This window comes from Triturus cristatus, chromosome 7 (genome assembly GCF_964204655.1).
Source record: "Triturus cristatus chromosome 7, aTriCri1.1, whole genome shotgun sequence".
Lineage (NCBI taxonomy): Eukaryota > Metazoa > Chordata > Amphibia > Caudata > Salamandridae > Triturus > Triturus cristatus.
This window is the reverse complement of record NC_140590.1, coordinates 780,273,868-780,288,920: the sequence shown is the minus strand read 5'-3', so window position 1 is coordinate 780,288,920 and position 15,053 is coordinate 780,273,868. Positions and strand designations below refer to the sequence as shown.

The 15,053-nt window shown below is 51.1% G+C and overlaps 1 protein-coding gene across 1 annotated transcript in view; it reads left to right on the top strand.

The window, feature by feature from the left end:
• Positions 1 to 4,298, top strand: part of LOC146810545 (alpha-1A adrenergic receptor-like) — a 127,891-nt gene extending 123,593 nt beyond the window's left edge. The window contains exon 2 of the mRNA XM_085617584.1: positions 2,483 to 4,298. Within this exon, the coding sequence (XP_085473710.1) occupies positions 2,483 to 2,988 (506 nt within the window). The 3' untranslated portion in view covers positions 2,989 to 4,298. The remainder of the gene's footprint in view (positions 1 to 2,482) is intronic.
• The last annotated feature ends 10,755 nt before the right edge of the window (positions 4,299 to 15,053 follow it).

Sequence of the window (15,053 nt, the reverse complement as noted above, 5' to 3'; positions counted from 1 at the left end):
ACTGGCAGAGAGGCGTGAGTATGCAGGCCATAGTGAGGTGCATATTAGGGACATCACAGAGATATACATATGTGCCGAGTCTTATAGTAATTCCAGTGGATGTGCATTAATCGTTCTTGGGACCATCGATATCAGTAGGGAAAAGTAGCAAGTAATCTAGCAGTGGTTGCCATTTGTTTTTAGGTCTAGAGGCTGGCGGCTGCAATGTTGCATATATGTCACTAGTGGTGTCACAGTATATCAAATTGTGGATCCAGGCCTCCACCGTAGGGGCGGTGGCGCTGCCAGAGTCTAGTGATACCTGGCACTTGGACAACAATGAAGCAATAGTGGTATAGCTCCGGACTCCTGTCGGCAGTAGCTTAATGTAGCCCAGTAGTGCCATCAGTGGGGTCGGGGTGAGTGAAAGGTCAATCATGCATGACATCACGCTCGCCAACTTAATGTTGGTGAGCACGAGCGAGGAAAAACCTCTGCCCCATAGAGCAGAGTTTTTCGGAACTCTGCGTGCTCCGCTCCGCGCAGAGTGTAGAAACTCTGCAAACGGAGCACAGCTCAACACCCAAGCCTAATCATAATGGCTCATTCCCTCAAAATAGAGATAGCTGGAAAATAGCACAGACCTTTCAGACTCATGCCGTACCGTGTTTAACTAGCCCTCAAATTATATTGATCTTATAGTCTACACCCGTGGAAAGTACAGCAGTAGTTCAACTTACACAGATTTAACTGGTTCAAACCACTACAGCAGAGGTACGCCTCAGCTTATGCATACCTCAAAGCAAGAGTGCCCAGTGCAAGTCCAGGAGTGCCAGGTCCATGCCAGATTTTCTGGATAGATTACAACAAACAGGCTATAACCCTATTTCCCAAACCTGGAGTAAATAAACAATATTAGAGCTACAATGGTTCGAGACAGATATATATCGAAAAGGATAATATGTTTACAATCAACAATTTATGCAAATTAATCACATTAACCCCTTCAGCGCTGCGCGGATTCCCCCGCGGTGCTGAAGGGTTCGAGCGCGGGCGGGGCCATGACGGAACGGTTCCGTCATGAGCACAGCTCAACCGATGCTCATGACGGAATAGTTCCGTCATGAGCATGGAAGGGGTTAAAACATCAGAACAAAAAATTGAAACAAAGAAATCATAGAGGGGTACCCAACACAAAAACATATTACAAAAATATGTTCTTTACTGCAATAACAAGATAGGAGAAGACAATTTCAAAAACATGGTGCTCACATAATAACATAAAAGACATCATTCATAACATGATATACAGTGTACTGATGTTTTCATGTGATTAATTGACATGAATTGTTGATTGTAAACGTATTATCCTTTTTAATATATATATTTCTCAACCATTGTAGCTCTAATATTATATAAGATTTTCTGGATAACCACTATCTGCGCAAAATAGTTTGATTTATTTCATGGGGATGTCCTGAAAATCTAGGGCCAGATTTATCAAGGTTCTGTGTCGCTCTTGCGCCACTCAAGGGGGCTCAAGGGTGACGCCAAACCTAATTGAGATTTATCAAGCCACACAAGCCCACCTTGTATGTCTTGATAAATCTGTAGTAATGCAAGGCAGCACAAATCGCTGCCTTGCGTTACTCTGCCCCAGGAAGGCGTTCCATGGGCAGAGCGTGGGTGTTCCCATGAATCCGTCAATGGATTTTGGCGCATTGCCAGAGTTACCATTAGATGTAGAATGTGTCAAAATACTAGACCTCCCCTGGTGAGGCGTAATGAGGAAAACTATCTGTATTTCTCCTCGGTTTTTCCTCTCTCTATCTGTGCTGCCTTCCTGCACAAAAAAAATCCTGCTTACAATGCAGGCACCCTTGCAGCATGACGCAAGGGTGCCGGGTTGGTGCTAGGCAACCAAAAGTGCACCAGCGCTAGGAAAGGACAGGAATGCGCCGTATAATTTAAATACGGCGCATTCCTGTCTTTTCCCTTTCATGCAGCTCAACAAGGTGACTTGCTGCGTTGTGCAACAGAATGATTAATAAGGGTCCTAGTTCTGATCCTCTCCTACTGGATATCACCCCCGGCTGTAGCTGTAACAGCAGAGCTATTCCGCAGGTTACTTAAGTCTTTATGGTTTCGATAATGACAGCAGAGCTATCCCTCAAATACACTGCTCTCCATAGTACCTGAGGAAGCCTGCCTTTTGCCGAATGTTCACACATAGACATACATGTAAGCATTTTTTTTCAAAATGAAATTTAGATGGGTCAGGAAGTAGAAAACGAATGCATGAGAGAGGGGTAAAAAGATGAGAATGGTAAGAATTACTCCATGAAAGCTACTAGTTTGAAGATGAGCATGAAATGAGTAGACAAAGATGGTAAAATAAGTATGGTTGTGTTTGTTGTACTTATGGCACACCAGATGTTCCGCTTTATCCACATTGATATAAAGGTTCCTTTATGCTGTCTAATGCTTCTTGTTTTCTCCACAGGGTCAATATCCTCGTTGCTGAAGCCACCAGAAACGTTATTCAAGGTCATCTTCTGGCTGGGATACTTCAACAGCTGCCTGAACCCCATCATCTACCCCTGCTCCAGCAAGGAATTCAAGAGAGCCTTCATCCGCATCCTGAGGTGCCAGTGCCGGCGGCAGAGGTGGTCTGGATCCGTGGCAGGCCACCTCTGGCATCGGGGCTCCTGGGAGCGCTCCCACAGAGACTCGCTGGAGGACTGCAGCACCCCGAGGAACGGGAGCCAAAGGGCGAGCGGGACCCCTGGACCTAGTCCAAGCTACCTGAGCAGAGTCACTCATCCCAGAGCAGACACGGTGCCCCTCCAGAACCCCTGGAGGAACACCAGCGCCATGCACAGCCCACACCTGGCGGGCCCCAGGGCAGGGCAGACAAGCAACATCTTCACCTTCCAGCCCATCCCAGAGCACAATGGACTCAGGACAAAGGAGCACACGCCCGGCGCCGTCCAGGGCGTTACCTGCTAACCAGCCCAGCCCAGCCCTTCAGAGCCAGCACAACGCCAGCCCTCCAGGGGACACGCAGGGGGGCTACTTTGGCTAGCCAGGCCTGGCCTTGAGCGGAGTCTTCTAAGCTCCTTCCGGTTGTACATGTGCAGCACATGGTGGTGCACCTACTGCTGCCGCTAACCTGCAAGGGTCCACGGTGATCACACCGGCACTGCTGAGGGTCTGCCGCTAAAGAACAGGGACTACTCTTGGAGGACACTGTGAGAGATGAAAGAATAGATTGAATGCAGGTGCAACCCAGAGCACTGCAGGGGGTCTCACGCCATGGCTAGTGCATTCTGGTCATCACAAAGACTAAAGAAGGAAGGGGCGTGTGCTAAATGCTTGTGAGGAGCACATGGAGAACCTACTGTACACCAAGGGACTCCTCCTGGCATGCACCAGGGTTGTGACTACAACTACACCCCCAGGTCCCCTGTCCTTGAATCTAGCGTGCCGCATGTTCCTCGCCTGGGGGCATGCATGCTACTCACACATTACTTCAGTTCTCGAGGTGCAGTGCCCCTGTTGTAAAGCATGTGAGCGTAGGTGCCCCTCTTAAGGGTCAGTTGAAGGCTTCTTGTTCATGGATTTGATTCCGAGGCATTGGGCTGCCCCGGGGGCAGGCCTCGTGCCCTGAATGGGACATGTAGTTTTGTTGGTCTTCCCTATGGAGAGGGTGGGTGTCCTGGAGAGGTCCAGATTCCCCAGGAGGGGGCGGAGCCCACCTTGAGGATAGAGTGCAGGCCCCTGATATGGCGCCAGTCAGTGGGTCGTTCTGGGAGTGAAGGGCCTTGCTCTTGTGTTTGGGTTCGCCAGTTTTAGGGGTTAATGTGTAGGCGTGATTGGGCGACGGGGGGCTGAGCTGCCCTGGGGATGTAGTGGGCTGTCACGGAGCTGAGTGTACAGGTGCTTTAGTAGAAGCCCACAGCGTGCATTGGGGCCTGCCCTCAGTCTCCCCTGGGAGATACCATTACTCTGGTGTGCCGTGGCATGGGGGCGGCTGGTGCGATGCCCTGGAGGCCAATGGACAACTGCCAGAGCCCGGGGAATGGAAGTGCGGTTGAGTTTCACTGCCCCGTGGCTCCCACGGCAGGTAAAGCCAACAAGCGTGCAGCAAGCCGCCTTCTCGTTAAAGACAGTAGGGAATTCTTACGGTTTCCAATCTTACCCTAAAAGGATCTCACCTGTTGCGTCCAGTGTTTCTATAAGTTTTCATGTACTCTGAATACCAGCACTTTAGAAACTAAAAATAATGGCTAACATTAAAACTATAATTTTGCATTTTCCTTTACAGTGTGTTGTGTACAACTGTTACCTGACATCTCACAAAGTTTCAAGGTTGTTAATGTTATTACGTTTTGCCACTGGTCTTAGCAGAAATGAGAAAAACACGACAAAAGTTATTTTTTTTTAAAGTCAAAAGATGTTTACCACGCTTCTAGTCACACAACACATTTCGCAGCGGCAGTGGTGCGCTCACGCGGGCACGCACGCACACTTGCAGCATAGATACCATCCTTGAGGAGTGGTAGGCGTGGTTTTATTCCAGGTGTCATTGCTCTAATATAAAGCAGAAGAAATATCACATTGCTAATACATCAGCAAGGGCCAAATAATAGCAATTACATGGGCACTGGGATACACTAAAAATGTGTCATGGTACACAAGGGGAACGTTTATGGATGAGAGTTCATTGAAGCGCACAGCACTAGGGAGAACAGAAGCACTGGACTATGCGGTTTGGCACAGGTGCTGAGATGGCAAGGGATGACCACCTGTCAGAACCCAGAGCCGGGCGCAGGCGAGAGCACGTGGCATCACGTGACAAACGATGGCTGTGTCAAACCAGTGATAATGATGAGCATAGCCTAACCTTGGAAGGGCTTAACATACTCAGAATGGGTTCCACAGAAAACGTCACCTATGTATACTCTAGGAATAGGACTAGAATACAGGCCTCAAGCCCTATCAAGTAAAGGGGAGAAATTACCAATCGGCGTCAGTGGGGTCAAATATTGAAAATCCAGAAGTTTCATGAAAGGTAAATGCAATTGTGGGGAAGCCACTGATTTTACATCTTTAAGCTTATTGTTTTTCTGGGCCTTAACCGGGTTTCTTAATCGTTTTTTTATTTCTTTTCTTTTTGCTTTGTAAATCCTGAAGAGTCTCCTCTGTTCATAAACCAGAGAGGCTTCAGTCTCTAGTAGGTGCCAGTGGGTCACTGTGTGGTGCATAGGAGCATGGCCTTGCCATTTGAACATTCCATGCTGAAGCTTGCAGCCAAGCTTGGTCCAACACTTTGCACAGCGCGGCACCCATCCACCTGAAAAGTGGATGGTGAGACCTAGATCTATGAGGAGTAGTGGCAAGACGAAAGAAGCCTCAGACCTTAGAGAAGTTTCCCCTACAACTATTAACCGCAAAGTGAACCACACCCAGGCCTGAACGCCATGAATTTGACCCTGTTAGAAATGGGATTTTTGGTAGGCTAGGGCATGTGCCAAAGCCAGGCAGTAACCACCACTCTAGTCAGGATAAGGGAGTTACACTCCTAAAATAACCCCTGCTCACCCCCTTGGTAGCTTGGCATGAGCAGTCAGGCTTATCTTAGAGGCATTGTGTAAAGCATTTGCTCATAACCAACAGTAATACAGTGTAAGCACTACAAAAGGACACCACACCAGTTTAGAAAAATATCCAATATTTTTATATTCTTAAGACAAGACCAAAAACGATAAAGATCCACAATACAGTACTTAGAAATCTTCAGTTATCAAAATAACCTTGAAAACAGTTAATTGAAGTCGATAGCCCCATCCGGGGCTATCACGGCTTCGTGAACAAAAAAATCTAGACAGTTCTGTCTGAACGCGGCATCGCGGGCCAGCTACGGTATCAGGAAGACTCTCAAACAGTACCTTTTAGAAATGCAGGGCGTCAGCAACCTCTTGTTGAGCTGCTGAAAGCACGGCGTCTGCAGGCGTTGGTTCTGGAGGTCGGTGCAGGAGTTGTCGGGGCCCTCGAAGTCACAGGCGTTGCAGATCGAACTCCTCTCTGTTGAAGTCAGGAGCGCTGGCGTCGGCAGGCATCGGGTGCTGCGGGTCAAAGTGCAGCGGTGCAGCGTGCGGTGCCCTCAGGTCGCGGTGCGAGCAGCGGCTCGGTGGCGGCGTCAGATGGCGGTGTCGGTGAGACCAAGGTTGCGGTGTGAAGTTAATACGGTGCTCGTCGCGGTGTTGGCAGGTCGTGGTGCAAGCAGCGATGTCGTCGTTGCTGGAGTGCTGGCATCTGGAGTCGATGGCGCTGGCGTTGGTACGCAAGGCTGTGGTGCGGAATGAGGGCGGTGCATCGTATAACTTTACGAGCGGTGCCCCCGCACCACGGTGCAAGCAGCGGCGTTGATTTTGGCGTGGAGCTGCGTCGTCGAGGAGGCCAAGCCATCGTCGGGAAGCGAGGCGGTGCGGTGTGTGGTACCCACAGGTCATGGTGCGAGCAGCGGCTCGGTGGCAGCATCAGCAGGCAGCGTCGGTGAGACCAGGGTCGCGGTGCAGCTTTGCGGCGGTGCCCTCTGCGGTGCCTTCAGGACACGGAGTCGGCAGCGGCATCGTAGACGGCGACAGGTTGCTTTTTCCTCTGTTGCAGCACAAAACACACTGTCCCCAGTGCTGAGGGCAGAAGAGCTTGAAGTCTTTGCTGTTCCTGAGACTTCTTGAACAGGGGGCAAGCTCTACCTCAAGCCCTTGGTGAAACTCACAAAGTAGATTGCAGAAAGTTCAGTCCAGTCCTTTCACTGCCCAAGACAGAAACAGCCACTGCAGGCCATCACAGCAAAGCACACAGCAAAGTGGTAGTTCCTCCTCACAGCTTCTCCAGCTCGTCTTCTTGATCCAAAAGAGTTTTAAAGTTCAGGGGTCAGGGCCCCAATATTTATATCCCAAAATCCATTGATCTCTTAGGCAGAGAGTGTCTGTGCCCAGCCAGAACCAGTTCTGCCTTCTCTGGTGTGACTTCCTGGCAGGAGGTGGAGACGGCAAGGTCATAGATAGATCAAGCCGTTTGAGGTGCAAGGAAATCTCCTCCCCCTTCCCCAATTGCAGCCCTTTCCTGACCCACCTAGACTATCTGGAGCCCCTCCTGCTCCCCAGCCTTCTGTCATCCAAAACCGAGACAGGCAATCCACATTCCAGCAGAGGCACACGGGATGACTGAGCAAGAAAATACTTACTTTCTAAGAGTGGTATTTTCAAACATAGTTCAGGCATACTAAACTTTATTTTCCTACCCAATTCCCCGGGCCAGTTCTGTTTCTAAGATGTTATAAACAAACTCCCCATTCTGTCCTATGGGGAACAGATGGCCTTGCAATAGTGAAAAACAAAATTGGCCGTAATTCGCCATCAGGACATACCAGGGCATGTCCTACCTTTCACATACACTGCACCCGGCCCACAGCGGTACCTTGGGCCTACCTTAGGGGTGGCTGACATGTAAGAAAAGGGAAGGTGAGGTACTGGCAAGTGTGTGCACTGGCCAAGTCGACATGGCAGTTACAAACTGCGTGCTGACTCCGCAATGGCGGGTCTGAGTTACCTTTTCAGGGCTACTCGCGTGGGTGCCACAATCAGTGCTGCAGGCCCACTAGTAGCATTTGATTCACAGGCCCTGGCACACTCAGTGCACTTTACTAGGAACTAACAAGTAAATCAAATATCCAATCATGGAAACACCGATCCATTACACAATTTACCACAGGAGCACTTGCAATTTAACACTGATCAGTAGTGAGAAAAGTGCGCAGAAACACTACGCCAGCAAAAACCGGGATGTCAGAAAGCAAAAAGTCAGGGGAAACACGCCAAAAGATGCCAAGTCTAACACATGTCCCCTCCAGCTGAAAGTAGGGAGAACTACCCACCCTCCTGGCAGTTCTCTTCACTAAGGCGGAAGAACCTGGACAGACCGTCTTCATTGGCGTGTTCTGTGCCAGGACGGCGTTCCACCATAAAGTCCATTCACTGTAGGGAGATGGACCACCTCAGCAGTTTTGGATTCTCACCCCTCATTTGCATCAACCATCCGAGGGGCCTGTGGTCTGTCTGAACCCAGAAGTGAGTCCCAAACAGGTATTGTCTCAGCCTCTTCAGTGCCCAGACCACAGCAAAAGCTTCCCTTTCTATGGCACTCCACCTCTGTTGCCTGGGGAGTAGTCACCGGCTAAGGAAGACTACTGGCTGGTCTAGGCCTTCTTCGTTCAGTTGTGAGAGCACCGCTCCCACTCCATGCTCTGAAGCATCAGTCTGCCCGACGAATTCCTTGGAGGAGTCGGGTGCCTTGAGCACAGGTGCCGTGCACATTGCGGCCTTCAGCGCATCACAAGTGGCCTGGCAGGACTCAGTCCAGATCACCTTCTTGGGCTGCTTCCTGGAAGTCAGCTCTGTTAAGGGGGCAATACCCCTTAACAAACCTCCTGTAGTACCCGTGAGTCCTAAGAAGGCCCTCACCTCTGTCTGGGTCTTGGGGGGCTCCCAAGCCAGAATGGTGTCTATCTTGGGTTGTAGGGGCTCACCTGGCCGCTTCCTACCTGGTGTCCCAAGTACACCACTGAACCCTGCCCGATCTAGCACTTACTGGCCTTGATCGTGAGGCCTACCCTCTACAGCGCCTTCAACACTTCACCGAGGTGCTGCAAGTGTTCTTCCTAGCTGGAACTGAACACTGCGATGTCATCCAGGTAGGCAGCACGGAAATCCTCCAGCCCAGCCAACACCTAGTTGACCAACCTCTGAAAGGTGGCAGGGGCATTCTTCAACCCAAAGGGCATTACCCAGAACTGGTAATGTCCTTCTGGGGTTCAAAATGCTGACCTCTCCTTGGCCCCATCGCTTAAGGCAATCTTCCAGTACCCAGACGTTAAATCAAACGTGCTGAGGAACTTGGCAGCTCCCAACCGATCAATGAGCTCATCAGCTCTGGGAATGGGGTGTGCGTCAGTCCCGGTGACGGCATTGAGCCCACGGTAGTCCTAAAAAAAACACAGTTCTGGAGTGGCACCGGGTGCAGCAGCCTTCTGGACCAAGACCACTGGGCTGGCCCAAGGACTGTTGGAAGGTTCGATCACCCCTAACGCCAATATCTTAGAGACCTCCTCTTTAATGCTGGCCTTGACCCGGTCAGTCAACCTGTAAAGCTTGTGCCTCACAGGAGGGCTGTCACCGGTGTCCACGTCATGGGTACACCAGTGAGTAACACCAGTGAGTAACCCCTGGGGTCAGGGAGAACAGTGGGGCAAACTGTCCCAACAACTGGTGACAGTCGCTCTGCTCCTCTGGGGTCAGTGTAGGGGAGAGGATCACACTTTCCACTGACCCATCGCACTCCTTGGTATAAAGGAGATCAGGGAGAGGTTCACTCTCCCTTTCCACCCCATCATCTGTCGCCAAGAGCATGCTCACTTCGTACCTCTCGAAGTGGGGCTTGAGGGTTCCTTGGAGCCCGCAAATCCACCAGGTAGGTGACATCACTTTTGCGCTCCACCACCTCAAATGGCCCAGTCCACTTGTCCTGCAAGGCACAAGTTCCACTGGGGCCATGACCTACACCTTTTGCCGAGGTAGAAATTCGACCAGAGTGGCATTCCGGTCATACTACTTCCTCATTTCTTCCTGGCTTGCTTCTAGGTTCGCCTGAGCGAGTTTCCTGAAGCAGGCAGTTTGGTTTGTGAAGGCCAGCATGTAGCTGAACACATCCTGGGGAGTTTTCCTGGGAGGTGCCTCCCAGCCTTCCTTCAGCAAACTCAGAGGTCCTCTCACAGGGTGACCATACAAAAGCTCAAAGGGACTCAACCCAAGAGACTTGCAAAGAGAAGGCACAGCAAGAGGACGTCACACTTACGCCTCATGGGTTCTGTTAGACCCTTAATCCCTTCAAGGTCTGGTTGAATCACTCCACCAGACCCATTACCTTGTGGGTGGTAAGGGGTGGTGAACTTGTAGGTTACACCACACTACTTCCACAGGGATGTCATATACTTGGATATGAAATTGGTCCCCCTGTCAGAAACCACCTCTCTGGGGAACCCCACTCGGAAAAAGATTCTAATTAACGTCCGGCCCACCACTGGCGTCATCGTTGTCCTGAGAGGGATTGCTTCCGGGTACCGGGTGGCATGGTCAACCAAGACCAGGATGTATTTGTTGCCCATGGCTGTCTTGGGATCCAGTGGCCCCACAATGTCTATCCCTACCCATTCAAAGGGTGTTCCAACCACTGGAAAAGGATGGAGAGGAGATTTGACGATCCTCCCACTCTTACCACTTGCCTGGCAAGTTTGGCAAGACCTGCAAAGTCCATCTGACTGCCTTCACATTTGGGGCCAGAAGAAGTGGGTGACAAGCCTGTCAAAGGTCTTGTCCTGCCCCAAATGTCCTGCCAAAGGCACATCATGAGCCAGACCCAGTAGGAAGGTCCTATAGCGCTGGGGCACCACCAGCACACGGGCTGACCCAGGCTCAGCGACCTTAGGCTCACTGTACAGGAGATCATTCTCCCAGTAGATCCAATGTGAGCCGGACTGATCACCAGCTGCCTGGTCTGCAGCCTGCCGCCGCAGAACCTCTAGAGAAGGGCACTCTTTCTGCTCCTTGCAAAATTCCTCCCTGGTGGGACCCCCTTCTTGCTGCCAATGAGTCAGCTCAGAGATGTGCCCTAGTTCAGCTACCTGCTCCCCTGTAGGCACCGAGGCGTCCCCCTCAAGCTCTGCCTCCTCCCGGTCCATGGGAACATCAGGGGCCGGTTTCCTGCGCCCTTTCTCTTGGCAGGGACTTGGGCCACTGCTTCAGGCTCCAAGTCCTCTTGAACACCCTTTCTGGCCGCCATTGACCGAGTGGACACGCATGCCCACTCTGGCAACCCAAGCATCTCCAATTGAGACCTGAGCTCAACATCCTTCCATAAGGACTGTTCCAGGTCATTACCTAGCAGACAATCGACAGGCATGGAAGGGCTCACAACCACCCTCAAGGTACCTGAGATCCCCCCACTCAAAGGGAACTTGCGCCACCAGACACTGGCGCTCTGAATTGTCCACCGCAATTACTTGGTGGAATGCCCCTGAGACTACCTGCTTCTCAGAGACCAGATGACACCGGACTGAGGTCACACTGGCTCCAGTATCTCTGAGGGCCTCTACCCTTTTTCAATTGATGGTCACCCAGGTGCTGTATTTCTTTGTGTTAGGGGGCACCGGGTTTCCTGGGACCATCTCACTGTCCCCTAGTGAGACAAAGGTCATTTCTGCGGGGTCCCAACCCTCCTGTGGGTACTCCTCCTCCCCAAGCGCTACAGTAGCCAACACATTGGACTGCCCACCAGTGGGTGGCTGTGCCCCCTTAGGGCACTTGGGGTCCCCCTTCATGTGACCCACCTGGTCACATGCAAAACACTTGTGGGGGTCATCTCAGCTGGCTTTCCTGACAAGATCCCTTGTTTCTTATCTCCTGGGGGTTGGGAACGTTTACCCTGGGTGTTAGTTTGGGGCCCTTTATAGAACTCCTGTGTTTTACCCTTGTCCCCCCACTTTTCTGCCGGGAACCCTGCCCACCTTTGGCTGAGTTTCCTCCATACGCTTTCCTGTGGACCCTGTTACTTACCCAGCGGTCCGCCTCCAATTAAGCTTCCTGGGGTCAGTCAGCTTACTATCAACTAGGTGCTGGTGCAGATCTGCAAAACATAGACTAGACAAGTGCTCCCATGCAATCAAATTGTAGAGCCTCTGAAAATCTGTCACATTACTGCCCTTCACCCAGCCATCCAGTGATCTGCAAAACATATCTACACATTCCAACCAAGTGTTGGCATCGGACTTCTTACTGGACCTGAAGTGATCCCTGTACTTTTCAGGAGTGGGACCATACTTACTAAGAAGGGCGTCCTTCGTGTCTGGATAGGTGAGGTGATACCCCTTACCCAAAGCTATTAAAGTATACCTTGCTTCTTCTGGGAAGAGAAGCCACAATCCTGCTCCCCAATTCTCCTCAGGGACCCCATTCATGTGTATCGCTGCCTCGTAACCCTGAAACCACCTTTGTATGTCATCCCCCTTCTTGAATTCTTTATCTACATTCTTAGGGATGTTCACAATCCTGTCTGCCTATCTTGACGGGTTGCTGCCACCATCTGAGCTGGCTCTACTCCTCTAATCCAGCTCCTTTATCCTGAACTCATGCTCTAACATCATCCTTTTCTCCTCCATGGCTAACTTATGCTGCTCCAGTTCTCCTGCAACTCTCCTTGTCCTCCAGCTCTCTTGGGGACAGGCCACTGCTGCCTGGCCTGGAGGGTTCTCCCCCCTCCCAAAAGCACATCCACCCTAGGAATAGGCTCCTCTGTCTCTCCACTGAGATCACCAGACTGCTCACTGGCATGTCTGGCTGCTACCCAGGCCCTCAGTGCCTTTTGAAGCTCCTCCTTCCTCGTGAGGCCTCTGACTTGGACTTTTAGGTTTTTGCAAATTGATTTCAATTCCCTAACATTGTAGGATTCCAACCTATCCTCCTCAAAGGCAATTTCCAGGGATGCAACAGGCATGATGAAGAACAGAGTTCAAACTGGCAAGATCAAAAATAGGCCAAAGAGAAAAAGAACCAGTAAGTGGTACTTAATGGTCTGCAATATGGTAGTAGTGCACACCAATCACTGTAAGTCACGTATAAACGCAAGTCCTATCCTCACCGCTGACAACCAATGTTAGAAATTGAATTTTTGGTAGGCTAGGGCATGTGCCAAAGCCAGGCAAAAACCACCACTCTAGTCAGGATAAGGGAGTTACACTCCTAAAATAACCCCTGCTCACCCCCTTAGTAGCTTGGCACGAGCAGTCAGGCTTATCTTAGAGGCAGTGTGTAAAGCATTTGCACATAACCAACAGTAATACAGTGTTAGCACTACAAAAGGACACTACACCAGTTTAGAAAAATATCCAATATTTTTATATACTTAAGACGACCAAAAATGATAAAAATCCACAATACAGTACTTAGAAATCTCCAGTTATCAAAATGCCCTTGAAAAACAGTTCCTTAAAGTCGATAGCTCCGTCCAGGGCTATCACAGCGTCGTGAACAAACAAATCCAGACAGTTCTGGCTGACCACGGCATCGTGGGCCAGCTACGGTGTCGGGAAGACCCGCAAACAGTACCTTTTAGAAATGCCGGGCGTCGGCGAACTCTTGTTGAGCTTCCGAAAGCACGGAGTCTGCAGGCGTCGGTTCGGGAGGTCAGTGCAGGAGTCGTCGGGGCCCTCGAAGTCAGGCATTGCAGATCGAACTCCTCTCTGTTGAAGTCAGTAGCGCTGGCATCGGCAGGTGTCGGGTGCTGCGGGGCGAAGTGCAGCAGTTCGGCATGCGATGCCCTTAGCTCACGGTGTGAGCAGCGGCTCGGTGGTGGCGTCAGATGGCATCGTCGGTAAGACCAGGGTTGCGGTGCGAAGTGAATGCGGTGCTCGTCGTGGTGCTGGCATGTCGCGATGCAAGCAGAGGCGTCGTCGTTGCTGGAGCGCTGTCGTCTGGAGTCGATGGCGCTGGCGTCGGTAGGCCAAGGCTGCAGTACAGGATGAGTGCAGTGCGTCATGTAACTTTAAGAGCGGTGCTCTCAAACCACGGTGGAAGCAGCACTGTCAATTTCAGCATGGAGCGGCGGCGTCGGGGAGGCCACGGCGTCGTCGTGAAGCGAGGCAGTGCGGTGCCCACAGTTCGCGGTGCGAGCAGCGGCTCAGTGGCAGCATCAGCAGGCATCGTCGGTGAGCCCAGGGTTGCGGTGCGGCGGTGCCCTCTGCGGTGTCTTCAGGACACGGAGTCGGCAGCGGCGTCGTAGACGGCGTCGAGTTGCTTTTTCCTCTGTTGCAGCACAAAACACACAGTCCCCAGTGCTGAGGGCAGAAGAGCTTGAAGTATTTGCTGTTCCTGAGACTTCTTGAACAGGGGGCAAGCTCTACCTCAAGCCCTTGGAGAAACTCACAAAAGTAGATTGCAGAAAGTTCAGTCCAGTCCTTTCACTGCCCAAGATAGAAGCAGCCACTGCAGGCCAACACAGCAAAGCGCACAGCAAAGTGGTAGTTCCTCCTCACGGCTTCTCACGCTCTTCTTCTTGGTAGTCTTCTTGATCCAGAAGAGTTTTAATGTTCAGTGGTCAGGGCCCTAATATTTATATCCCAAAATCCTTTGATCCCTTAGGCAGAGAATCTCTGTGGCCAGCCAGAACCAGTTCTGCCATCTCTCGTGTGACTTCCTGGCAGGACGTGGAGACAGCATGGTCAGATGCAGACCAGGCCCTTTGAGGTGCAAGGAAACATCCTCCCCCTTCCCCAATTGCAGCCCAGGCCTACTCAGCCCTTTCCTGACCCACCAAGACTATCTGGAGCCACTCCTGCTCCCCAGCTTTCTGTCATCCAAAACCCAGACAGGCAATCCACATTCCAGCAGAGGCACACAGGATGTCTGAGAAAGTAAATAACTACTTTCTAAGAGTGGTATTTTGAAACACAGAATGCAAAAATCACCTTCACTAAAAGATGCATCTTTAGATTCTGAATTCAGGCATACTAAACTTTATTTTCCTACCTAATTCCCCGGGCCAGTTATGTTTATAAGATGTTATAAACACACTCCCCATTCTGTCCTATGGGGAAAAGGTAGCCTTGCAATCGCGAAAAACGAAATTGGCCATCATTTGCTATCAGGACATGCCATACTCACCACGGCATGTCTTACCTTTCACATACACTGCACCCGACCCACAGGGGTACCTTGGGCCTACCTTAGGGGTGGCTGACATGTAAGAAAAGGGAAGGTGAGGGACTGGCAAGTGTGTGCACTGGCCAAGTCGACATGGCAGTTACAAACTGCACGTAGACTCTGCAATGGTGGGTCTGAGTTACCTTTTCAGGGCTACTCACATAGGTGGCACAATCAGTGCTGCAGGTCCACTAGTAGCATTTGATTCATAGCCCCTGGCACACTCAGTGCACTTTACTATGGACTAACAAGTAA